This window comes from Strix aluco, chromosome Z (genome assembly GCF_031877795.1).
Source record: "Strix aluco isolate bStrAlu1 chromosome Z, bStrAlu1.hap1, whole genome shotgun sequence".
Taxonomy (NCBI): Eukaryota; Metazoa; Chordata; class Aves; order Strigiformes; family Strigidae; genus Strix; species Strix aluco.
This window is the reverse complement of record NC_133971.1, coordinates 40969395-40996361: the sequence shown is the minus strand read 5'-3', so window position 1 is coordinate 40996361 and position 26967 is coordinate 40969395. Positions and strand designations below refer to the sequence as shown.

General features: G+C 40.1%; 1 protein-coding gene across 7 annotated transcripts in view; it reads right to left on the bottom strand.

Moving 5' to 3' along the window:
• The window catches only part of PIP5K1B (phosphatidylinositol-4-phosphate 5-kinase type 1 beta), a 121331-nt gene that overhangs the window by 58937 nt on the left and 35427 nt on the right, over window positions 1-26967 (bottom strand). For 5 of the 7 annotated variants that reach the window (XM_074812809.1, XM_074812814.1, XM_074812815.1 and 2 more), the window contains 3 exons: window positions 26409-26490; window positions 25714-25782; window positions 8938-9068 (listed from right to left, as the gene is read on the bottom strand). In XM_074812809.1, the coding sequence (XP_074668910.1) occupies window positions 8938-9068; window positions 25714-25782 (200 nt within the window). In that variant the 5' untranslated portion in view covers window positions 26409-26490. Of the gene's footprint in view, window positions 1-8937; window positions 9069-25713; window positions 25796-26408; window positions 26491-26967 lie in introns of all 7 variants that reach the window. The other 2 variants (XM_074812813.1, XM_074812816.1) reach the window with 1 other exon arrangement.

The window sequence follows — 26967 nt, the reverse complement described above, 5'->3', positions numbered from 1 at the left end:
ACACAGATATGAAAAGGATTAAACTATAAGCAACATCCCTGCAAAAACTGTATTAAGTATCATGAAATTATTTAAGAACTTTGATCCTGTGCAATTAATGTTTGTCATATAAAGCTGACTCCTTCCGTTAACAACAACTTGATGACAGAAGTCCACCCAACCCACTTAGCTGCCCCTGCATGCATACCGCCAAAACTCAACAGAACTGAACTCCTGCTAACTAAACAGCGTGAGCTGGTGAACAAGATTTCTCAGATCCCAGAAATGTGTATACTTTAGACTCTTGAATAGGAGACAAAAGGAGGGAAAAAAACCCTGCTGCCCAGCCCTAATGAACTCATCTGATCGCCTTATAGTCTACCGTATCACAACCCCGAGATACGAAAATCAAATCCACATGAATTTTATTGTTCCACTATATAGTAAAAGATGGAAATAAGTAGGATACTAGGCTGAATAAGTAGGATACTTTACAGTTAAGACTGGCTAATGCTTCTTCTTACAAGGTCTTCCAGCTGCTCAGAACACTGCCAGTCTTGTCTGACATTAAGTTCTACATAGCTGGATGCGTCTCACTGAACTTTGTGTGCAATATGAGGCTGCCACAGGGGTAACACATAGCTACGCTGGGAACCAGGGGGCATTCTTGTAAATGCATTTAATTGTTCTGTTCTTGTCTGCATCTTACAACAGAGTGTTCTCTGCTGAAGCGCCACATCATTTTCAGGGAAGATTAATCACCTAAACTTTATAAAAAAGTCCTCCTTTCCAGTACATAAATATCTTTATAAATCTGCTTCCTGCAGCCATAACTCAAAACCTTCTTTTGTAAAAGTGTGACAATAAAGAGATTACATGACTTTACAATACCAGAACATGTAAGTTGTTGGAACTTCATCAGGCTGAAATTAAGATAGGAGGTTTGCTATGATAATACCATGGGTCTAAGCCATTTCATAAGTGCATATGGAGTAAAATGACCAATACTGGGTCTGCAGGTGGACAGTAAGTGGAGATTTATTCCAGAATAATTGCAAAACAGAGCAATTATTTTGGAACAGCATCTACACAGAGGGCAATTCCCTTTATTTAGAGCACATGAGCTTACTTTATTACAGATATGAGTCAACTTCACTATGCAGAGAAGTTTATTTTTTGTAAAATCATCTTTAAAAATCCCTTTTACTACAGGTCTGCAGAGCTTTTTATCATAACCTACCATTTCTGTTAAACATTATTATCATTATTTTCCCTTCCTTTTCCGTTCTATTAAAATGTCTTTATCTCAACTCACAAGTTTTACTTTCTCTTTCCAGTTCTCCCCCTCATCCAGCTACAGGGGTGGAGTGAGTGACCAGCTGTGTGGTGCTTAATTGCCAGCTGGAGTTAAACCATGACCTTTTTGGGTCCTTTTTGGCACCCAGTGTGGGGCTATGTTTCCACCCCTGGGGCAGTCAATTCCAAGTAAAAGCAAACTGTGGTCAGCACTCTGCTGCCAATAGGATTGAGAAAAAAGCATTAGCCATATCAATTGTGGCATACCACTTGGCTGCCTTTGACTCCAAATCATACTGAAGTTCTAGCATGTCCGGCACGGCAGCACTCAGCGGCGGTGTGGCTTCATTCAGGCCATAAGAGTCTACTGTTAGTCTTGGCAGTTGGGCTGTGTGCACAGGAGCAGGAGGCTGGGCAGTGTGGTGGACATGGACGGTGGCAACGGGGATTGAGAGAGCAGCCATAATAATAATAGAATACACAAAACAATGATGCACAATACAATTGCTCACCACCCGCTGACCAATGCTCAGCCAATCCCTGAACCTCGGTGTCCCCCAGCCAAATCCCCCCCTGATTATATATTGAGCATGATGCCATATGGTGTGGAATATCCCTTTGGCTTGTTTGGGTCAGCTGCCCTTGCTGTGGCCCCTCCCAGCTTCTTGTGCACTCCCAACCTCTGCTGGCAGGGCAGTACGAGAAACTGAAAAGTCCTTCACTTACTATAAATACTGTTTAGCAACAACTAAAACATCAGTGTGTTATAAACATCATTCTCACCCTAAATCCAAAACACAGCACTATACCACCTACTAGGAAGAAAATGAACTTTATTCCAGCTGAAACCAGGACATAACCTTAGCTGTAAGACCACACAAAAGCAAAAGATTGGTAGGTAGATTAAAAAAAGAGAGATTAAGTTTATTGTGCAAGTTTGCTTTAGTACTTCAATTTTAGAATTTTGTTTTAAATCAAACACACCTAGAAATGACAGTATGTGCATCTTAACCTGTCTCTTAGTAAATACTGAGGGTTGATTTGAAGTGTAAATGGTGCAATATCAAACTAAAAATGAACTAAAACTAACCCCATGTCTTGCAAAAATTTTGCTAAACAAGACACCCAGATATGTTTCTTGGCAGCTTTTCTTTACTATGGTCTCACTCTGGTAGGATGTACTCAGGAGATAGCACACCTATCTGAAGGGGCAGAGAAAGCTAGCTGCATCTCTTGGTAGCAAGCCTTCATCGCAGAGCAATGTTAATAGGCTCCGATGCAGCCGTTAACAAAAGAAATAATCATGCTGCAGTCATGGGCCCATGTATACCCATCTTGTATGTAGAACATACTCTACTATAATAAGAGTGAAGAGCAGGAACACCTCAGTTCTCTCATGTGAAAGCAACTCTTTTTTAAATCTTAACATCAAAACAAAACTTCTAAAATTAAATGCTCCCAGTATTAAAAACTAAGAGTATCCAATCTCAGTTTCACTGCTTTTGGATAAAGCTGTTCTTTTACAATACATCAAAATGTGTTTAAAGTCTACAACCTGTATCCAATAAATACATACTGACAGATGCGGTAGCACTTTGGTGTATTCATTTCCTATATACCATTTCAGGAAATCAATTTTTTCCTACATTGTGGAAGTAGGTATCATGGCTACCTGTACAAACAGGTGTGTGTTTGGTTTTTTCATACTGTGGGATAAAATTCAGCGGTCCTTGTTTCTCACTGTATGTTCTCCTATACTTTTGGTTACTATATGCTATCCTAATCAGTCCCCTTCAAGGCAACTTTGAAATACAACTGTCAAGAGTAAATATCTTCAAAACAAGTCAAGCCAATCATATCTATGGAACAGCTGAATATGAATACATAGACATTTTCTCATAATTATGATGATATGACTATTTCACAGCCAACTGGAGATGCTATTAAAGCAAGGGATCTCAGAGTACTTTAAAAATAGTTTGTCTACATGATCGCACAAGTATGTAGGTTATCACAGGTTTACCAAGAATTTCACAGTGCCAGAAGTAGCTAAGACCATTAATCATTAATTCATAACAACCATGTTTTTGCTTTTGTTGCCACAGTATCCCCTTTTTGAATACTATTTGTTTTGCAAAGAGAAACTACTTCCTCCTCTCTGTGCTATCACTCTCTTCACAACTGTCCTGGTTCAGCCAGGATAGGGTTAAGTTTCCCCAGCAGTGGGGGGGAAGCTCCAGCCGGGTTATTCCATACCATGCTGATGTCACATCCTGGCACCCAAGTGTGGGAGCGCAGGAGAATCGGTGAACGCGTGTGTTATGCGGATCTCTCTGCTCTCACTGCTGTATCGGTACATATCTTGCTCTGTTCATTGTTATTACTGTTATTGTTGTTGTTTGTTTTGTCGCTGTCGCACTGTTGTATTAAACCTGTCCTTATCTCAGCCCCGGGGTTTGTATTTCACTCCCTTTGTGGGGGAAGGGCAGCGGCCGCGTGGTCTCAGACCCCGGCAGGGACTAAACCACCACAACAACCCATAAAAAGTGTGTCAGAACTTGGGTCATCCTGTGCATCTCTGCAACCGAAGCACCAAAGAAGAGCAGCAGCGCTTTATCAAAGCTTTCAGGCCATTTTCTTATCTGTCTTGTGAAACTAACCAACTGGAAACAAATACAGTGGTATAAGTTATACGACAACTAAGCCTTACTGTGAACATTTGACTACTATTCACACTGATCCTGCAGAGCATTCTATACTTCTTTAATTACAAAGACACTACTTACCCAATCAGGTAACCTACAACACAGGTTTGGTACAAAGATATTTCCAAGGGCAAGTGTCAGTTTTCATAATTTTTCTAAATCAGTCATCAAACACATACCAGAAAACAATACACTTCAGTTTTAGATGTAGGGTAAAACCCAGACTGGTGAAAATACGTACAGGATTTAACTTTTCTTAGTACTTTTGACTACTTACTTGGGCTGTCATCCAAATACTATCATAATACAATATTAAGCTTTTGACATTAAATAGCAGAAAGCACTGAATAATCTTTCATTAGCATCACAAGAAAGCAATTTGTAATTGAGCCAGTTCACTGTACAGATGACTGTAGCTGCAGGGTGCATACAGGTCAGCATCTAACAGACTTACTAGTTAAATTAGAAACCATAGCAAGTGTTCTCAATATGCAGGGTCTAGACCCTGAAAATAAAGCGTATTAGCAAGGGAGGCACACAAGACTGATTAACAATCGCTGCAAAAGGGTCAGACTCACAGCTGTGCTTAGCAGCAGCCTCCATCTAAGAAAACAAAAAGGACATGGAGCCTGAATATACTGCCTTGCTCCAAAAGTTCTGCATTTCTGACCAGCCAAAGTCAGCTGACAGAATGGAGCTGCTTCTGTTTGGCTTGTCAAGCATCACCACAGAAAATGTGCCTACTTAGTACGTGTCTCTGGAAGAGCTTAGCAAGCTGCCCACATCGCTAACTCACAGGCGGCTGCATGGTCCCATGGCCCAGCAGCCAGCTTGGGCCACCACTGCCTGACACAGCTAGGCTTATTAGCTTGGCTTATTAGCTTGAGCCTTTCTAACCATGGCCACATTACTTGGAGTCAGCTCCACACCTGAATCAAACAGCTGTCAAATCTTTGGTGTAGCCACACTGCACAAATGACCAATTTGGAGACAAAATATACCAGCAAGGAATGAACTGGTTCCAACAAGGAAGTCAGGGGCACAGAGCATAACACAGGAAGGGGACAATATGCCCCACACAGCTGAGTCATAGGACAGAGCATAGAGAGCACAGCACGATGCACAAACTTCCCGCCACTGCTTCAACAGTACCAGCACCAGGTAAGCAACTCTGCTGCTGGATTTTCAAAGCAGTGTTTAAAAGCCAGAAGAGAGGTTACTTGGAGTAGTTCCCCCTGTGGTTTCACCCTATTCAGGGAGCTAGGTGGAGACTTCAGAAACTGTATCTTCAGAATCAACTGTGTCACTGCAGACTGCATTTGTTTCTCAGTCTAAGGAGCATATTTGCATAGTGTCATTTAAACTCAATCTGGACTGTGGTTCTCAATTAATTCCTTCATAGTAAGTAGCTCCTAGCTCCTAGCCTCACAGTTCCCAAAAGCAGCATGTTATAAACTCCTGGGCAATATGAAGAGAAGGGATAAAACGGATGCTACAATTTGAAGCTGAAAGTGACAAAGGCACTTTTCCATCCTCTCCACCACTACAATGTACAAATGAAAGCAAGCACCTTTGCAATTCAAATCCACCTACTGTGCAGAGGTACCTGTAATTCAAAGTCACGTCCTGAAATAAACACCTAAATGAATCTGGGCTAAACTCTAAGCCAGTTACAAAGTAACTCTGGATCAGGCATAACCTGCAGTCCATGGAGTTACTCCCGGTTTACATCAGTAGCTCCCACAGGGAGTTTGCAGGGAGTAAGCAGGGCAGTTACGTTCAGGTCTGAACTGACCACTTTTTTTTCCCTCCTTCATGAATTCTGAAGACTGCTGAAAGTATTTTGCTATGATTACCAAAGCTGAGGTATAGGTGGTGCTGAGGTTTACTTCAGGGGCTGAGAGATATGCAGAAACTATTTATCTTCTGCAACTGATAAAATTTATAAACAACTGCTGACTATTTTCCCCTAACAGTAATAGGGCACAGATAACACTATTTTGCTTGATGTTGTGCAGGCTGCTGTTTCATTGCATTTCTACTAGCTCAGGTCTATTTCATCACTGACACCATAACAGTGCTCCTGTTGCTGTCAAAGCAGGGTGTGCCTATGACTCTGCAAAACGGCTGTCCTCTCACCCTGCTGCCAGACCCAGAGGAGGTGAGGTGGATGCAGGGAAAACACAGGTGGACGGTGGACAGGACAGCTTGTTAAGAGGCAGGTTGCTGTGAACTGGCCACAATGAGGGGAAGTTCAGCTAATAGCCTGCTCGGAGTTGCAGGTGAATTACACATACCAAAAGCAAGTGGAAAAATGCTGCTCCTTGCTCGGCAAGCTCCTGCGTTCAGCACCACACTTACTGCACCGTCAGTTTCTCCTCCAGCTGCAGACATCTGGTAAAAAGCTTACTTAAACTTGGCTTGCTCTGGGGTGCTTCCAGTAGAGGTCAGTCCACTGGACCTGCTTGTGTAACTAATTTCAACTAATTGTTTTCAACCCGGACCAATTCAAAGAGGACAAAAAAAAGTCATTAAAGTAATGACTTTTAACAATACTGCCTTTGCATGTAGGTACTGCCCTAGGAAAAAGGGAAGAGCACCTGAGGTGCACCTTGGGAGCACAGCCCTATCTGGAAAGAAGATGCAACCTTAGCTTTTTGCCTCTGCCCAGGGTAACGAAGCTACCTATGACTCAGGAGTGATCCACATAATGCCACCATGAAAGACTCAACATCCCAACACCCTCAACGAGCAAGAAGCCTGTATCACTATGTGTAATCTTAAATTATTACAATTTATGCCAACTAATACCACTTTGGATTGAAACCATTTTAGACAAATGAATGTGCATGTTACACTGAGACAGACGAAGGACATGAAATTTGACATTTCTGTGCATTACCATAAGAAACCAAGTCTCATGGTTTTAAGAGATTGCTATGGATAGCCAATTTTCAGTTTCACAGAGAATGCTATCAGCAAGTGCTCTTTATAGAGAGACTCTTTGTTACAGTCAAGATGACTCACTATATTATACTCCTGCTTACTACATAGCTATGCAAAAAAAAAAAAAAAAAGAAAAAGAAAAAAAAAAAAAAGCTATGCTGCTCTGGCCATTGCTTTTATTTGTCTATTTTTCCTCATACGATTCATTTATTTATTCATAGAAAACTGTCCGGAAAGGTACTACTAAAGTTTTTATAACAAATTTTATGTTACAGCAAACAGGCTATTCCTTCTGCCTTTGTTTTCTTTTTAAGCCAGCGGGGATCTCTCCCAGCTCTCCCTTAAAACTAACACAAACCAGGGAAATCTCATTTCTGAGTATACATGCATGTAAATTTCACAGGAGAGAAGATATATGCAATGCTATGGACTACAAACCATTTTATTTGACTTGTTCCTGTAAAACTATGTTAAAAAAGATAGAGATTAGATTTTTTCCCAAAACTGTGCTATGTAATAAAACAGTTTTAGCATGTATGTTTCATTTAATTTCCATGAACAGCAAAGCTGGTATCACAGTCAAACAAACTACAGAAGCCTGTATCACTGTCACAGTCACACATTTCACAAATATGATGGCTGACTCCTTCTCACTCCATTTTCCAGACAAATAAAAACTTTGTTATCTGATATGGAAATTTATCAGCTGTAATTTGGACTTTTTTAAACAAACAAAATTTTGTGATTACAGCATATGAAAACACATGGACATAGTTAACTTCTCTATCTTTACCTAATCTACAAGAGAATGACTACAGAACTGTGCACAAACCTTACAGTTAACACCAGAACAAGGATATGAATATCCTCAATTACTAGGAACTAAAGAATGTAATGTGAAATCTTTGTTTCACATGAGAAATAAATTTTCTTCTTGTTAAAGGATATCTCAGTTCAGAGGAAAACAGGAATTAAATCAAGCAAACTTACATGAGAAGAGATCAACTTTAAAGTGCCTGCAATTACTTTGTACGCTGTCAATTTAACTTTGTTTTAGTGGCATCAGTAATTTTTAAGGATTGTAAATTATTAGAAACATTTTATGAAGTAGCATTCAAACTGCACATGAACAAAACTTTGAAAAAACTCATAGAAAGCATTCCCAAATTCATGGTATGCTGCATACATAGCATACCTTTACGGAAATGATGGACACTACTGGTACTTAGCAATTCTAAGAACCCAGCAACACTGAACACAGCAAGTCATCCTGGTTTTGAAATATATTTTTCCTAAACCTTCTTTGTCCATTCCTAGCATACGTAACTTGGAAAAGTTACATGGCACTGTACTTCAGCTTCTGAACCCCCAAAATGCATAGGAGCTTGATTTGTCTCATTGGCATAACTGTATTATTACAAATTCTATACCATCAACTTGGCAGTGACACAAGCTGAGGTGGCCAAATGCAAAGCAGTAGTGGTGCACAGTGTAGTCAGCTACTACAAGCTGAGCCTCATCCCAGGTTAAAGTCCTGGCTAGAATTTTAAAGTGTGGTGTAAACTCTTGTATTACTCTTTACACTGCGGGACTTGAATTTTCATAAGCTTTGATAACACTTCAACAAAGCAACAAGTATTATTCTCAGTTTAAGAAACTAAACTGAAGCTAAACAAATGTGAATGTTGAACATAATACTTCATTGCATACAGATCCACAAATCACTTCCAATTGTAATTAACAGATCCTTTAATTCAAAGTGTCACACTTACTTTCCTTCTCTAGAAGTGATAAGTCTGAAATCTTCAGCTGAAGTGTGATATTCCCAGTTTTTTCCCTACCTTCATTTTCAATGACAACATCAAGACAGAATAATTTTCAAGTTACCATACATTAAATTTACTTTAACCCCATTTCATTAAAATTGGAGAACAATCCTTGTTTAAAATATCTAGTTAAGAGTTTCATTATGAAATTATATTGAAAATAAATTAAATAGGCTTGTCCTTACCTCGGTAGGAAGACACTTTCCACTACATAGAAATCTTGCATAAGAACGTCTCTGTCCGGTTTAGATGTAAGGTTTCCTACTGTGTATCCTATTCCCAGCTGGATAGCGCCTTTAATAGCTGAGGATGCAGTCTGCGTAGAATGTAAGAATGCAAGCATGAGTTTGCTAAAAATAGATTTGTGTTCTTTATCAGTAACATTATATGCTAAACTCTTAACCATTTTCATAGTAACACCATGTCATCTTTACCTCCTAGACCTCAGAGAGACATCTGCTTTTCAATTAAAAGATTTAAAAGAAACACTATGTTGTAGCAAAAGGTAGAAAAAACAATTCTCTGGTTGTACAGACTAAGACTTTTCAAATTGCCCAAATAATTTAGACATTGGATTCTAACTCATCACAGAATCATAGAATACCAGGTTGGAAGGGACCTTGAGGATCATCTGGTCCAACCTTTCATGGCAAAAGCATGGTCTAGACATGATGGTCCAGCACCCTGTCCAGATGAATCTTAAAATTATCCAGCGTTGGGGAATCCACCACTTCCCTGAGGAGTTTATTCCAACAGCTGATTGTTCTCATTGTGAAAAATTTTCCTTGTGTCCAATCGGAATCACCCCAGGAGTAATTTGTACCCATTAATCCTTGTCTTTTCCATGTGACTCCTTGTATAAAGGGACTCACCAGTTCTGTAGCCACCCTTTAAAAACAGGAACACGGTGATAAGGTCTCCCCTAAGCTTTCTTTTCTCAAGGCTGAACAAACCCAGTTCTCTCAGCTTTTCCTCATACAGCAGGCTTCCCAGTCCTCCAATCATCTTTGTGACCCTTCTCTGGACCCTCTCCAGCCTGTCCACACCTTTTTCTGAACAGTGGGGACCAAAACTGAACACAGTATTCTAGGTGTGGCCTGCCAAGCACTGAGTAGAGGGGGTAACGACTTCTTTATCTCTGCTGGTGATGCTCTGGTTGATGCAACCCAGCATCCCATTGCCTTGCTTTGCTGCTGCAGCACACTGTTCACTCATATTGAGCTTGTTGTCCACCAGTACGCCCAGGTCACTTTCCACAGAGCTGCTCACCAGCCAGGTAGATCCCAGCCTGTGCTGCACTCCTGGATTATGTTTTCCAAGGTGCAAGACCTCACACTTGTCCTTATTGAACTTCATAAGGTTCTTGTCAGCCCACTCTTCCAGCCTATCCAGGTGTTCCTGCAGTGCATTTCTCCCTTCCAAACTGTTCACTTCCGCACTCAGTTTGGTATCATTGGCAAAATTCATCAGGGTACACCTGATCCCATCATCCAGATCGCTTACAAAGATATTAAACAGCCTTGTGCCTGGTATCGATCCCTGGGGGACCCCACTTGTGACAGGTTACCAGTTTGAAAGGAAGCTATTTCCCACCACCCTCTGGGTGCGGCCTGTCAGCCAGTTTCCAACCCACCACACAGACCACTTGTCTAGACCATAACATCAGTTTCTCTAGGAGGCAGCTGTGGGAAACCATATCGAAATCTTTGGAGAAATCCAGGCAGACAATGTCCACCACTCACCCACCAATCAAGGAGGTTACTTTGTCATAGAAGGAGATCATGTTTGTCAAGCATAATTTGCCCTTGGTGAACCCATGCTGGCTTTTCCCAATCACGTGCTTCATTTGACTTGTGACAGTCCCCAGGAGGAATCATTCCATAACCTTCCCAGGTATTGAAGTAAGACTGATGGGCCTATAATTTACTGGATCCTCCTTTAAGCCCTTCTTGTAGTTGGGGATGACATTAGCCTTCTTTTCAGTCTTCTGGGATGTCCCTAGATCCCCACGACTTCTTAAAGATTATGGAGAGCAGTCTTGCAATGAGGTCTGCCACCTCTCTTAACACCCTCAGGTGCATATTGTCCACTGACTGTATGGGTCAAGCTCCTGTAATAGTTCATATACCAACTCTTTCTTCACTGACAGTGAGTTCGTGTTTGCATCAACCTGTAATTTTGCTCCCAAGGTCTGGGTCCAACAGTGCTGGTAAAGATAGAGCTGAACGAAGTGTTGACAACCACTGCCTTTTCAGCATTGCTGGTGACTAATTCACCTCTCCTGCTTAACAGTGGGCCAGTATTTTCTTCCTGTTTCTATTTCTTGTTTATGTACCTGAAGATTCTTGTAGTTTTGGACATCTCTGGCCAATTTCAATTTAAGCTGAGCTTTTGCTAGAAAGCAACTCTGCATGCCCTGGCAATGCCTTTGTAGTTCTCGACAGGTGTTTGTCTGCTTTTCCATCTCTGCTACGCTTCTGTTTTTGTTTTGAGCAGACTGAGAAGCTCACACTTAAGCTAAGGGGGTCTCTTGCTCTGCCTGCTTCCCTTACCTTTAAAAGGGGATGACCTGTTTTTTGCTTCCAGGAGAGCATTCTTGAAGAACTTCCAGCACTCGCTAGTTCCTTTATCCTCCAAGGAAGCTTCCCACGGAATCCCTCCCAATTGAGCTCTGAGTGAGCTGAAGTTTGCTCTTCTAAAATCTAAAAGCTTTGTCTTAGTACTAACCTTCAGCATGCTCAGCAGGATCCCAAACGCCACAATATTGTGATCACCACAGCCAAGGCTATCACTAACTGAGATATTACAAGGCAGGTTTTCTTGGTTTGTGAGTAGCAAGTTCAGTAGTGCCTCATTCCTGGTTAGCACATCTAACATCTGTATGAGGAAGCAGTCCTCTACGCATTCCAGGAACTTGACGGGTGACGTGAGCTGCTGCATTGTTCTTCCATTGAATGTCTGGGTAGTTGAAGTCACCCATAAGAACCAGGTTCTGTTGACCCAAAGCTTGCCTAAGTGACCCAAATATTGCTTCATTGGCCTTACTGTCCTGGTTTGGAGGTTGGTAGCAGATGCCTACCGTAAGGTCTCCCTTGGAGACGGGCCCTCTGATCTTGACCCAGAGGCATTCGATAGGGCTTCCACAATCGTAGTAGTTGACTTCTATACATTCAAGGTTCTCCTTAACATAGAGTGCAACTCCTTCTCCTATTCTTCCCTGCCTGTCATTACAAAACAGCCTACAGCCATCCATCAGGATGCTCTTAAAACATTTCCAATCTAACTGGACATTCAAACTCTTCAAGAGTTTGAAACTACATGCATTATCTTCTAGAAAAACAGTCACAAATTCCAGGCAATTGTACATGCAAGCCAAGACATCACAATGCAGGCTAATGTTTCAATGCAGATTCTGGATACAAACGTATTTATTAAGTTCTGCTTAATGGTCAATGCAAGAGGTGCATTAACTGGGGGGAATCCAGAGAGGAATGGAAGTGATGAGGAAAGAAAAATCTCTATATAAAAATCTATACATATATAGTGAAATTACTTAAATTCAATGAACAGGACTTGCAGGGGAGAGAAGGGTTCAAAAGGACAGTGCCAAATTGTGATGGATACTGTATATACATAATTTGAGACCATCTCTGAAACTTTCTCATGCTGACTAGACAATCCTGCTGGATGGATAAAACAATGGCAGAACTGAATCAAAATAAGAAATCAGTCAACAAAGGAATTCTTAAGAAAAATGGAAGGAATGAATAAAGAAAACCATTGGGAAGGGAAAGAAGGCTATCAGGAAGGGAACGTCTTTCCTCGGCATGGTGTATTTTCACCAGTTTGAAGATACAATTTTGGTGTCTGTTTTCAGGTGTTACTTCCCATCCACCAAAGAAGCAAGAGACTGTATCAGCAGAAGCAAAGAACACCAGAAGTTTCATGGTCAGAATACTTCAGCACTTGAACAAAAACATTTCAGGAGTGGGAATTACATAAGAAAGGGTTCAAGTAAACAAAACTACTCTTGTTATACTTCTCGGAACAGTACACGCTAGACTGACTGCTTATTTTTAGAAAAGAAGACAGAGATGTGTAACTCCTAAATAATTAAGACTGCACACCAAGCAGAACTTGCGCTTGCATAACAGTTTAGAACAGACAGTTTGGTGGGAATAAACACCACCACCATGCTTAGACTGCTACTTTGACTATTAAAAAGATTTGGCTTTGTGTCAAAGATTCACATTTTTCTTTCCTTGAAAAGGCCTCTATTCATGAATGATTAATGCCCAACAAAAGCAGTAATTATGTAACTTTGATCAAACCACCACACATACAAATAGAGTTTCTGCTTCATAGCTGGATGCCCATCTTGTTCACTGTCACAGCAAGGAACTATGTCTCAAAGAGCAGCAGATAGCACAGTGTTGTATTTAATTAATGAGAAAGAATAGGCCATTCAAAAAAAAAAAAAAAAACCCAAACAACAAAAAACCCAAGGCAGGTAACGTGGCAATATGATTTCAAGAGGAGAGCTTTGTCACCTTTCAAGCTCATAAACAATTTCTGTAGGATTTCTGCAAATTTGAAAGAAGACCGAGAGTCTCTGGAGGGCAAAATGTAAGGCCTTCTACTAGTATGGTGCAGATCTTACCTACAAGGTTACCTTCTTGCTAATTTCCACTCCTATTCAAGAGTGCCATTAGTAATCACCCATCCTTTCTGCATCAATCACAGCAATGGGTTTAACAGAAATGCAATGTTATGAAATCATTCAGGATACTTTAACAACTGTTTTAAAACAAATTGATAGCAGTTACAGAATGCTGAAGGCAACTGCTGGCCCAAAATCAATCATTTGGAGCTACCGTTATAAATTAACCCCAACAAAGGCTGGTCACCCAATATCCCCTTAGCAAATGACAAGTTTTTGTTTTTCACAAGCCTTAAAATGAAAACAAAACAAACCTTGGAATTTGTGTCAATGCAAACACTAGTCTTGGTCTAACTTCATTATTATTATTTTGTGATTAAGAACAGAATCCAAGGAAGAATTAAAAAAGCTGCTCCTCAAGCCTCAGGGGAAATGTTCTTGATTCACAGAATCACAGAATCATCTAGGTTGGAAAAGACCTTGAAGATCATCCAGTCCAACCATTAACCTAACATTGACAGTTCCCAACTACACCTACACGTATCCCTAAGCGCTATGTTGACCCTACTCTTAAACACCTCCAGGGATGGGGACTCCACCACCTCCCTGGGCAGCCCATTCCAATGCCTAACAACCCGTTCTGTAAAGAAATACTTCCTAATATCCAGTCTAAACCTTCCCTGGCGCAATTTGAGGCCATTACCTCTTGTCCTATCACTCATTACTTGGTTAAAGAGACTCATCCCCAGCTCTCTGCAACCTCCTTTCAGGTAGCTGTAGAGGGCGATGAGGTCTCCCCTCAGCCTCCTCTTCTCCAGACTAAACAACCCCAGTTCCCTCAGCCGCTCCTCGTACGACCTGTGCTCCACACCCTTCACCAGCTTCGTTGCCTTTCTCTGCACATGCTCGAGTAATTCAATGTCCTTTTTGTAGTGAGGGGCCCAAAACTGAACACAGTCATCGAGGTGTGGCCTCACCAGTGCCGAGTACAGGGGTAAGATCACTTCCCTGTCCCTGCTGGCCACGCTATTGCTGATACAAGCCAGGATATCACTGGCCTTCTTGGCCACCTGGGCACACTGCTGGCTCCTGTTCAGCCGGCTGTCAATCAACACCCCCAGGTCCCTCTCTGACTGGCAGCTCTCCAGCCACTGCTCCCCAAGCCTGTAGCGCTGCTGGGGGTTGTTGTGGCCCAAGTGCAGCACCCGGCATTTGGCCTTATTGAAACTCCTACAGTTGGCCTTAGCCCATCGCTCCAGCCTGTCCAAATCCCTCTGCAGAGCCTCCCTACCGTCGAGTAGATCAACACTCCAATGGATTCATCCATTGTATTACTACAAAAATATATTTATTGGAATCTACAAATGCAAATGGAAAAATCATGCTTTCTCATGCATTTTTCCTTACTCAGGCACCTCTTTCAATGCCCATGAAGGCAGCAAAATCTAATTTCAAACCTAAGCCCCTTATTTCTTTCAATTCTTCTTGAATACTGCCCTGCTGTAAGGCAAGCAATAAAATTCAGCAACCTTCTGTGCCCTGAGTTCTCTCTTTTAGAGGCTGAAATATTTTTTTCTTCCTATTAACCTCATGTAGAGGTTCAGAAAGTGGCCCTAAGTCCGTGCATCAGCTGTAACTGTACAGCTGACAGTATACAGTCACTGTACAGTGACTCTTGAACCTGTTACCATCACCTTCTGAAGCTCTAAGAAATGAAAGGATGAGAATAATCAGCAGGATAAACAACTTCAGCTGATGAATTTTAGACTATGAAACTAATTGGATTTGCAGCAAATGGTGCGCACTGTGACAACTGTCTTTGCTACCTAAAGGGACAAAACAAAGCAAAAGTGTTACCATCCTCCTTTTGCTGATTAGGGTATTACTGTCTACTGCACAGGTGCTTTGGTGTTTTTTGTACTGACAACGAAGACAGAAATCCATTAAAAAATATTGCCAATTTCAGACTGAACTACGTTTTATTGGCTCTGATACTGTGGATCCTAATGTGCCAGGCCAGGATCTGTCCTCCTTGGAAACATGTAACAGCATGAGCTTGAATGTAGGCACACAACCTCATCTCTCTCGCACAACCAAGGTCTTACTGACTTACGATGATCTTCACTTCTGATGCTGCTGTTGAAAAGGACAGACCTGCTCTTTCCTCTCCAGACCTCCAAATCTATGCACTGATACTCCTTCCACTGTGCCAGCAACCATTTCTCTGTGACCAGCCAACCAGTTACAAAAGATCTGATAAAAGTTTTCAGCAAAATGAGTTCCCTGATTCACATAAGCACTGTCAGCCACCCAGATGAATAAAAAAAAAATATCAAGCCCTCATAGCATAAACCAAATTGCATAGGGCTTATGCTTGTCTTTCTACTGGCTGCAGGAGGACAAGCGAAGTCTGAACTAGCAAAAAGCCTTCCTCCTCAAAATTAATGTGTCATCACCTCCTGAACACATCTCAATGAACACTGAATTTATGCTAGCTCAGTGCTTTGTGCCACATGGCCAGCACACTCTTGTCTTTGTAGTGGGACCCCTGGACTTCTCTTCAATCCACAAGAAGAATCAAGTAGAGTTTCTCCTCACTCTAGGTTTTCAACAGAAGTTAGTTCAGGAGAGAAAATCAAGACTTTGACACAAATTCAGGTTAAACTGTATCTTAAATAGATACTGAGAAGGAAAGCATGAAACTGTATAATTAAGTAAAATCTGAATTGTAATTCCTGCACACATGCAAACTGAGAAATTGCCCATTCCCTGTACTACTGCCCCAGAGTGCCAGTATTCCAAAGTAGGTAGGGCCATTTCTCTTCCACCTCCCACCAGCTGCCTGTTAAATGGAAACAGAGATGCATTTCAGGAAGAGATGTACTGGGGATAAAGTGCTCCAGCCGAAGTCCCACAGTTTCTGAACTGTTGAGGCAAAAACTCTCTCCACAGTTTTATCCCTGTATATAAAAGTTTAAATTGTCTTCATTCAGATGAAACATACCTTTGCCCCTTTTTGTCAAAAGTAACTATATATTTTCTCTCTCTTCTCGTATTTGTCACACAGTGTTGCTAAAAGGTCTGTACAGATGAAAAATTATATGCAGAGTCATAAAGCATAACAACAGGTTACAGGATGTAAACAGAATACAATACAGAACACAGGTATATAGAATATCTGCATCACCGATAAATTTTAGCACGAGATGTGCTGTCTCATGAACTACTGTTCTCTACAGACAGGTCTTCCACTTGCTCTACATCACCCCAAGCTGAAATCCTTTTTCAGATTAGCAAAATAAATGAGGATTTAAATCCTTTCAAATGAGATACTAAGTTTGTGCATGATCCCACAAATGTACTAAGTAGGATTTTAACATTGCTCTTCCTGCAGATAATTGCTTTCAGGCTTGTTCTGTAAAATTTAGATTCATTATTTTCATAAAATAAAGGTGTTAATCAAACACGCATAATGTATGTAAAGGCAGTTTACATTCAGGTAATAAACCAACTGAAGCTATTTAACAACTGTGCAAGTTAGGGACAAGGTTACTGAAAGGATTGGAAAAGTCTATCCTTTAAAAAAAATGGAAAAAAAATCCAGGGATGACAGAAATATAAGTACTATAGTTCCAGAAAGTATATTATACATTGCCAAATCATTACTTCCATTAGAGTGTGAAAGTTGCAAATGGCTGGCAAACCTAACTAACCACTGATGCAACGGTAAAGGACAGGTTCCGAGTACACAGTGCACAAAGACTTCAGATATGGTAAACAGGTTTATTCTTTTAAACAAGGTTTCTTGTATTTTCTCACATATGTATGGTGCTATTAATGACAGAAAACAAATCATTTAACAAACCATGAGCAGAGAGGAACTAAGCAGGATGCAGGCTTCATTAATTTAATAGAAGTTCCCCTCTACTCTCATTCACAAAGTCATTTTCCCATTCTTCTAAGTCTCAATTGTTCTTTGCTAAATTTTATGCATTCCCCACAAGCAGCTCATGAAAAATACAACTCTAACATTTTTGCCTTCTTTAAAAGTAGACATCCTAGGGATGTCCTTTAGGACTGTGTGGATGTAAACTCTGTCCTTGTTTATCCGTTCTCACTTTTTATAACTAATTTTATCACAGCTGAAGTTTGGCCTATGAACATTCTGAGGCAAAGATGGTGACTCTTCCAGAAGACAGCTGCCGTATTGCAGGTGCTATAAAGCAATGAAAAAAAATTAACTCTGCCTAAGCAACTCCACCTCTTTATCACTCTGGAAGGCAAGATGATGTTTGCTTTCTTCCACCCTCTGAACTACTGACATTCAAACAGGTTTTAAAATCTGACTAATGAAATTGTAGAGATACCCAGTTACCACAGTTCTGTGTAAGAGATGAGGAAAAAAAGGCATATGAGCAGAAGTCACCACTGATTAACAGAACCATGCTTCCCACAACATTGCTACCATAAGTTCATTTCTTTTTACTACTGTCTGTGGAGAAGACTTCTCCCATCTCCCTCACCAGCCCACTCTGTTGCTTGGTGGGTCTTAATGATAGATGCCTTTCTGCAGGCAGCATTCTCAGCAAAGATAAAAAAAAAGAAATCCACAGGGTCTCACTTGGTCAGAATTATTCAAGCCACATAAATTAGGCCAGATGTGAATTTTCTATTACAAGTAAGCATTTGTTCCTTAGTTATACTGGTTAGGCAAAGTACCAGGCATCCACGCACACTATCACTCCCATGCAAACAGAGCTTATCTTTTCCAGACTCCTGAAAAGGTACTAAGCGTCCATAGATTGTGTAAACCCTTAAGACAAACTACCTCAGCAGAGTGCCTGATGAAAAAACAGTATGTCTTCTTCAAACAACATTTAAAGAGAGCTGTCTTTGAACATTAGGAAGTTGTAATTAGATTCAAGATGTGTGTGGCTATTGCCTAGTCCACTGCTTCTGCACTAGTGCACTCTCACCTTTGAGTGACTGCTGAGCTTACAGTCCCATTGAAACAACACTTCTTGCAGCTGCTTCTGTTGAAGCTTTTGGAGGTGGCTACCCCCATCTCAACATGTTGTCTGCAGCTGCCACATCTGAGCTACCAATTTCCTTTTACATTAAATCACAAACAGGGCCATAAAATTACTAAAAATCCCATGGTCTGAACTAGTCTTACTGTTTCTCCACAGCCTGTAACCATGGGTCACAGCCACAGTACTCCTTCACTCTTCCTTCAGTTCACACTGGCTTTCTCACAATCAAATATTTGCCCAGCTGCTGCAGGCCACTCTTCATGAGGCTGGACTTCTACCCATCATCCTCACTTCTGGATCTTGCTGCTAGGTTGGTGGGGGATGGGTCTGAGGGGGTGAACGGATATTACTAAGTTGTTCTTTCTTCCTACAGAACAAAATTACCTTAGTGCCACTAGTCTGCTTTGCAAGAAGCAGCTGTCACCTCCAGACGAAAACTCTACCCAATGTTTTTCTTATAATAAGGCAATCTACAACTCAAAATAATGAGAAAGACAGATAGGTATTTATTTGTACAATGCAGATGTAATTAGAAATGGTCTGATAGACCCAGGAAAATAAAGATCTGCAGGAAAGAGTAGATATATTCAGGGTGTATCTCCTTTCCGAAAGCTGAAATTATACTAGTCTATGCCATGTTCTTTTGTCATTCTTTTTCTTTGCACTCTAGAGCGATGCCTCAGTAGAAACTAATGCAGCACTACATGCTGCTCTATATAACGTTGGCTGTGCTTTCTAAATGATATATACCAACAGCTATGCTATTAAAATATAAACAGTAGACCTTATCTTTTCCTGGCATTCTATGCTGAATGCTAGCATCAATGCTAGATCATTAAACAAATGCAACTGATAATATTGCATTATTTTTTTTCCTCTTTATATAATTACTGTTCGCAGTTGGTGAAAATAGATTTCTTGTAGTTCTTTCAATAATTTTAACAAGATTGTCAAGATGCTCTCCCAGGAAACAGTTATATCTACACATTAGATTCTTCCAGCTCAACTGCTATCAAAATGATTTTCTGACCTAAGCTGAATCTTATCTCCCTTAATTTTCCAAAATTGGATTCAGGTGACTCCATGGCTTTCAATTCATTTTTCCTCCATTTCAAAACATTTATGACTAAGTTTCATGAGTAGCCATGAATCCAAGGGCTTTGGTTCTTCTCTCTATCTTTCCAAGAAAAAGAATTTGAGACCTGTAAATTTGGTAGTAGCCATTGATCCAGGCAAAGCCACTAAAGACAGTAATTTTAGTATCTTTGCAGATGTACAAAGTGCTCAAAAGTCTGCCATTGAAAACACAGGTCCCAGTGCAGCAAAAACTCCAGCAGCAAAGTTTCAATGTCTGCAAGAATAAGTACTCTATGTGCAAATATCAGACGCAGGGCACAAGCCAATGCCAAAAGTGATGCAGCAACGCTGCTCATACATGTTTGCAAGCTCTAACAATAGGTACCTAGTTTCCTTTATTCAGGCAAATTCCCTTTGCTGCTGGGCAAAGTGACTCACACTTATGATACCCAGTTTTGAACAGGTTATGTAAAGCACTTGTAATATCCAGAGAAGAGACGCGAGATATGTAATAATGAGACACAAAGTCTAATCGTATACACGTGTGCCAGCCTTCAGATTACAAGTAGAGATTTTGATAATCTAGTAGCAGGTTTCCACAATTGCAATATATATATCTGCTTTGTATTCTGGTGTGATTTTCTTCTACATACTTAATGTGCTTTGACAGATCTGTGTCCTACTCTTGTCATCATCCTAGTACTAAGCATCAGGATGCTACTGAAATCTGTTTTGTCAGGAAGCAGATTTAGGGACTACTGTGTGATTGATTACATCACAATGCAAAAGCTGCATGTGTGTCAGCAGCTTCTCACAACAAAGTCTGCAAAATACCAGGAGGAAACGAAAAAAGTGGCTATTGCATACTCCAGATTTCAGTGACAAGACTGTGATGGATATCCAAGAGAAGCCACAGTCTGGTGACTGTACATATATCTGTGAAGTTTCTCTTCCATTAAACAAGTTCTTTGATTAAAGCAACTCAATTTTTTTAGGTAATATTCACACTGTAAACTTAGTAACTTCTTGAAATTTACAGATACAGAGAAAAACCAGGAGGAGTTCCAGAAATTATAACTCTGCAGCAAATGACTGCAACTGAACAGCCCAACAGACCCATTTTAAGTAACACCATTTTAAAGAGATGGTATGCAAGAGAAGGTTGTGGTTTTCAAAAGAAAAAAAAAACAAACACAAAGTTGTATTCCATCATCTCTCAAGGACTTTGACTAAATAATATTAGACAATTAAAAGCCAGAAGAGCATTTATGTCAAATTACAGTGGCAGAAAAACTAAAAGCTAAAAAAAATTTAAAAATCAGAGCTGAATGAAGAAGCATGATTCATAATAAAAACCGTGCCACTGCCTTGGTCTAGTTATGCATTTCAGAGTCTGAAAGGATGTTGCAGCAATGCTCGTGCAAGGCCTCACACAAGGTTTTAGTAATGTAAGACATTTTCTTGGATCTCCAAGCTGTTTACATTCATGCAGCTGGCAAGTCAGATTTTCTTCTGCCAGGGAAGTGGGCCAAAACTTGGCTATTGTAGGAAATTGAAGAAATGCAGATTTAACTAATTCAAATAAAGATGTTGCCTACCTCTTATTTTAGCTGAGTTGAACAAAATCATAAAGAAAACATTAGAAGAATCTAAAGTCTCAGAATTGCAACTGATAGGCCTACAGACCCCTTACTATTCTGGAAAGCTTTATCCTGGATGAAGTCAGAGATGCTCTCCTGGAGAAAGTTAATTTTTACCTGACTGAGGTGAACTTAAAAACAGTGAAAAACAGTCACTGCTTCAGATGTTTTTAATGTATGAAGAGCTCTTATAACTAATCTACATAGATTCAGGACACATTTAGAACATATTGCTACTGTACAGCAAAGATATTAGAGGTCAGAAATAAATTTTTCCATTATGAACAAGATTCCTTTTTCCCCCAGGATGAACAGACAAGCAATACCTTTGGGAATTCTCCCAAGGCCAAACTATGCTTAAGAGTTACAGCTGGCTAAAATACACTTGATGCATACAAACAGAGAAAAGACAAGCACATTTTGAGGATCGCCCATTTTCACCAGTGTCAATTCAGAAGTTGTTCTTAGCACAGAGCTAGAAACTAATTTATCTCAGCTAACTAGTCCTCAGAGATGAGGCTGCCCTAGATGAGAACATCACCCTCAACAGTGCACACCCTGACAGTATGAACAGCATGCAAAAGGCAGAATTACAGAACGAAGTGGGAAAAACAGAAGAGGGAGTGGATTAAGGAGTCTTTAGTTCCCACTCATCCTCCATCTGCTGCAGCAACTGAGTCGCATGTCACTAGGTGCAACTGCAGCTGTATGTCCCTTCCACATTAGTTAGTCCAGTTCAGCTGCTACTCAAAGTAGTATCTACATCACCAGCTCCAGTCTTCAGAAGTAAGGAGGAGTGAACGACAAGGAAAATAATGTTGAGGTTTTCTGCATGCCCCAGAGGAAGACTGTGTTTCTTCAAACAGACATTAGAAAATGATTTGTCTTCTGATGGAAATGGGTTTTAGTAAGCTATCATTCATCTCTATATCAATGGGACAGATTGTATTGGCTAGGGTAAGCAGTTTCATTTACACTAGATAAAAACCACCCTTACCTCCAAGACAAAAATACTGATTTTTTACACTTGCATAAACCAGATTGATTAAAAAAAAAAAAATCAAGCATTTGCAACTATTTTCTCCAAGGTTTCTCTTATGAGATAATTCACAGTTCTCAATAAGGGATATTTACATTTCCAGATCAAGCATCTAAAACATTGCTTAATATATGTTGATTAGTTAGGTTTATTTCTCATTGGATCTGGCACATGGAAAATGCCTCTAAAGCCAAGACATTTAATTAATTTTCTCTTATGGGTCATTGGATTTTACATCACAAAGTAGATGTTTTCCATGCACCACTTTTCCCGTTTGTACGTAATTAACATTCATATATATGACTAAAGCCTCACAGACATAATCTTTGCATGCTATTAAAGATGAATGGATGCAAGACATAATTAAGCAAAATGCAAAATTGTTTAAAACAAAAGGCTATTTTTATTTTTAGATCAGATTGAGGATTGTTCCCCCTCACCCCCTACCCCATGAAAGGAAAATGTAATCTTTCAGCAGGGCAGTATCAATGCATCTGTTATTCCTAGAGGTTTCGTTTTATTTTGGGTGTTATAGACATTCCAGCATGCATCTGAGTATGATGTGCTTTTTCCCACAAAGTGATTGCAGATCCTGAATCACCAAGCCCGTTTGCAATTGCTGGGCGAGGATAAAGAGGCACACTGGCATTTTGCTTTGTGAGAAGAGCCCATGTAAGACTTTAAAGTTAAGACCAAAGCACACAGCTCATAACAGAGCTACTACTACCAAGTCCTCATGTGGAACCCACAACAGGAGATGATGGCAGGATGGCATTAACTCCTCCTTCACTAATCTCTCTGCTTTGCAAGGGTGACCTTTTACCTGGGGTGGGGTTGAGACTGAATCTGTCATCATATTTCAGGATTATTATCTCCCAGAATTATCAGTAGAAATCCCTTGAATTACCCACATAAAAATTGACATTACGAAACTTTTCTAATGTCTGTGTATCTGAAGTACGTGCTAGTTACTCATTCGGCTTCCAGATATACCATTGCTCCATTGAAACTTTCCATGCCCACTCATGACAAAATTTCTTTGGCTACCGGATCTTTTCAGGGGAGCACATCACTGGTAAGAATATTCCAGGTCAAAGTTACACACCAGTATCATAGGTGTCATGCACACAGCCCTTCATAAACTTAGTCCCATCTTAACAGCAGTTATACAGCTGCCTTTGTGCTATACATTAGAGGTCAAAGCAGAGCAGAGTAAAAATCAGAACTGGCACAATTCAAGCCAAGGTATTGTCCTTTGCTTTTCTAGGCTGAACAGCACAAGCTTCTTCAACTTTATTATGTAGGGGTTTTTTTAAAAAAAAAAAAAAAGTGGAAGTGAAGCCTTTGAGCAATGAGAATGGGTTAGCTAGCACAGCCTGACTTCTGAACTACATGAATATCTTGCCTCCGAAGTGTTTCCACTGTGATCAATGACAGCGGTAGATGGGAAAAGGAACTGCCCAAGCAGCTGAAAAAGTACCAGCTGAGGAAACATGCTCTTCCACAGCCCAGATCTGTGAAGGAAGTGGCACAGGAAGTCACAGGACAGAACTGCAAGTATTTTCCAGCCAAATAAACCAAGTGCAACAGTGCATGACTGGAGAACTGTAAATGTGATACTTGTACAAAAGAGTGAAGAAAATTGATGTAGGTGATAAAAGACAGGAGGGTCTTAACTGTAAACAAGACCTCAACAGAACAAGATCTCCTCGTGAAAGTTACCTAAAAATACATAATTAAATGGTAAATAGCATGAAATGCCTCTGTCAAACACAGGTTCTGTCAGGCACATCCTTTAACCAACTTTCTAGACATATGCAGTCAATTCCTTTGGAATTCTGTAAAAAATATGAAACAATATTACATGGAATACCTGAAGAAGGTGAGAATTAACAGAAAGTGCAAGTTTTGTAAGGAATTTGGCTTAAGGGGAGAGATACATTGTTAAAAGTGAAAGCATCAGGCAAAGACATGTTACCGGTAAGCGCTGCATGGTAAATTGTGTCATCAAAATTTATTAATTTTTTTATTAACATTATCACAAAAAACAGGAGCATAATGATATTTGGTGATAACACTAAACTACGGGGCATATGTAACACAGGATCTTGGAGAAAGAACAACTGAGGGTGTAAGTATAAGAAACTGAATTAAAATGTCAAAGATACAAGTACAGACAATTGGTGATTGAATTCGAGATGATAGTCACTATGATCTCCCAGCGTAACGTGGTTGTGAATCCTAGGTTTTGTCAGAGAAGTACATCCAGTAAATACACAGAAGAATTTGTGCCATGGTGAAAAGTCTTTACAAGGCTTCCTCTGGAATATTGTGAATTCAGAGTTGAACAGGAACACAGAAGAACATGTAGGATGACAGGGGGGGAGGGAAACTTACCTGTGGTGGGACTACCAGAATTTCTCTTGTCTAGTCTAGCAATATAAAACTGCAAGTGTCCACCTCAGGCATGGAGTTTTTCTTTCTTTCTCATACTAAATGTCAAGAACAATTCAGACTTCAATATTTTAAAGTCATAAACTGGGAAACTGAACATGAACTATATCTAAAAAGAAAAAAAGCATTTTCTCAACTATTATTTCCTTTCATTTCTGAGAAAATTATCTGGAACGTTAAGGCCACCCAGATACTGAAAATGTATCTGTCAACAAAAGGGGCAGGAAAAGAAATAGCAGCTTATTACCCTCCTTGACTTCACCAGCAGTGCTGTAGGCAACACTCAGAAATCTAAAACCTTAAGCCATGATATATACTGTAGGAGCATGTGGATCTCTGTGCCAAATTACAGAAATTTAGAAGAAAAATCACTTCTTTCAGGTGATCTATCAAGAAAATGATCAAATCTGGCAGCTAACACTTTGGTTGTGTTAATATGTAGAGAAAAATGTGCACTTATAGCTCCCCTTAGATATCCACAGTACTAGGTGGACCTAAATAATGCTGGTCCCAGACAATCAGTGTCAGAAAAACAAAACCAAAACCAGTATCAGCTGCTGTTACAACATCTAAATAGCCCTACGCGGCTAATGCTCCTGCATTAAGTGTATCTCTCTTAAACAACATTGCTTTTTTTTAAAAAAAAAGCAAACAAAAAGTCTACTGTTTGACAAAGCACTGAGGAGGTGGTAGGGTAGCTCTGTAGTCCAGACACATCACATAAGCATTCAAAGCATTTGGGAACTTACCATACTAAATTTCTGATGTGTTTATGCCCAGAGGTGTATCTGTTGCTAACAGCAAAGAATTTCCATCAATTCAGCAAGAATGTATACTTTAAAGCTGTACTGAACAAGCTTTCAACTGGTCAGCTCTGCAGTGGGTAGAAATGTGTTACGATTTCACAGAAGGAATGAAGTACTTTCAAAAAATCCATGGAACATGTTTTGCTTATTCTTGTATTTAGTCAGTTCTGAGATACGTTTCATGCACAGTGGGTCTGAATTACTAATACGAAAGGAAAAACATGCAGTGAAAAGGTGTTAAGTCTTATTTACCTTTTTATACGTTTTCTCTTCATTTGGCTTTCCAGCAGTAACCTCTCCATTTTCAGTAACAAACGACATCTAACAGCAGAAGCTTAAGTTAGAAACAAAGTAGTTGCTTTAGAAAAGTAAATGTTCAGAAAATATCATACATTATCCATTTTTTGCTATATTCAAACTTTTTAGAGGACAGCAAGTCACCAAGATCACTTGGTGGTGTAGGATATTCCTAGAACGATTTTCCAGGGAGACTAAGAGGACATCACTGCCCAAGGTATACGTCCAGCATATAACAGATTCTACATGACCCTCTATTTCTTCTTCTCCACACCAGTATGCAGGTCTTCAGGAAGACCTTGCAGTGAAATCCTGCTCCTCAGCAGACTGCATGAGATGATCTTGAAAGGTACAGTGATGGGCAAAACTATGAAGCTTGTGAGCCAGATGTTCAGTGGCATGTCGCAGAGGGCCAAGGCCTTTGGTTGCATTGACACACTGTATCTCCTCAAATGAGCAAGGAGGTATTTGACACTGCATTTTATCATGGCTGTAAAGCAATGCTAAAGAATAAACCACTAAGTTAGAGATCACTTGGGTACAGACAATCTAAGTGTGGCTGCCAAAGTGAATAAAACAAAACGCTACAAGGACATGTTCTAAAATCATTTTAGATTTTGCCAATGCTTTTACAATGGAAGTATACATACCCTTACAAACAACAAGGCAAGTCATCTGGAGCTGAGAGTGAAGATCAAGCCATTCATTGGTGTGGTTAATGTTTTCCAGAACCTATTAAAAGAAAAATCCGTTATCACTATGCCATTACAAATTTGTATCTCGCAGAACAGCTTTAGCCTTCCTTTTTCTACTATTCTTCAGTCCAAGCAAGAATCCAGATACAAGTGATGCTTTTCAAGAATAATTTCAAATAACTTGGGTCACTTAATGTACACAGAAACTAGCAGTATTACACAGGATAGAATCCGTGCAGTCTGACTTCCCTTTGCCCTATATATTTCACTACTATGGCACAAACAACCCTACAGTAAAACATTTATGTAAAGCAGCAGATATACATGGTCTGGAGTGTTAATGTAATTACATGCTCTCTTCCATAAGGACTTTAAAAATTAACTAAACCTTATAATCTCTGCTCACTTGGGATAGCCCATATTTTAATTCCACCGAAGCCAAAAAGATAAGCAACTTCCTGAAATATAAGCATACATACTCAGCAAAAGCCAAATATGAATGCAACATGGGAAC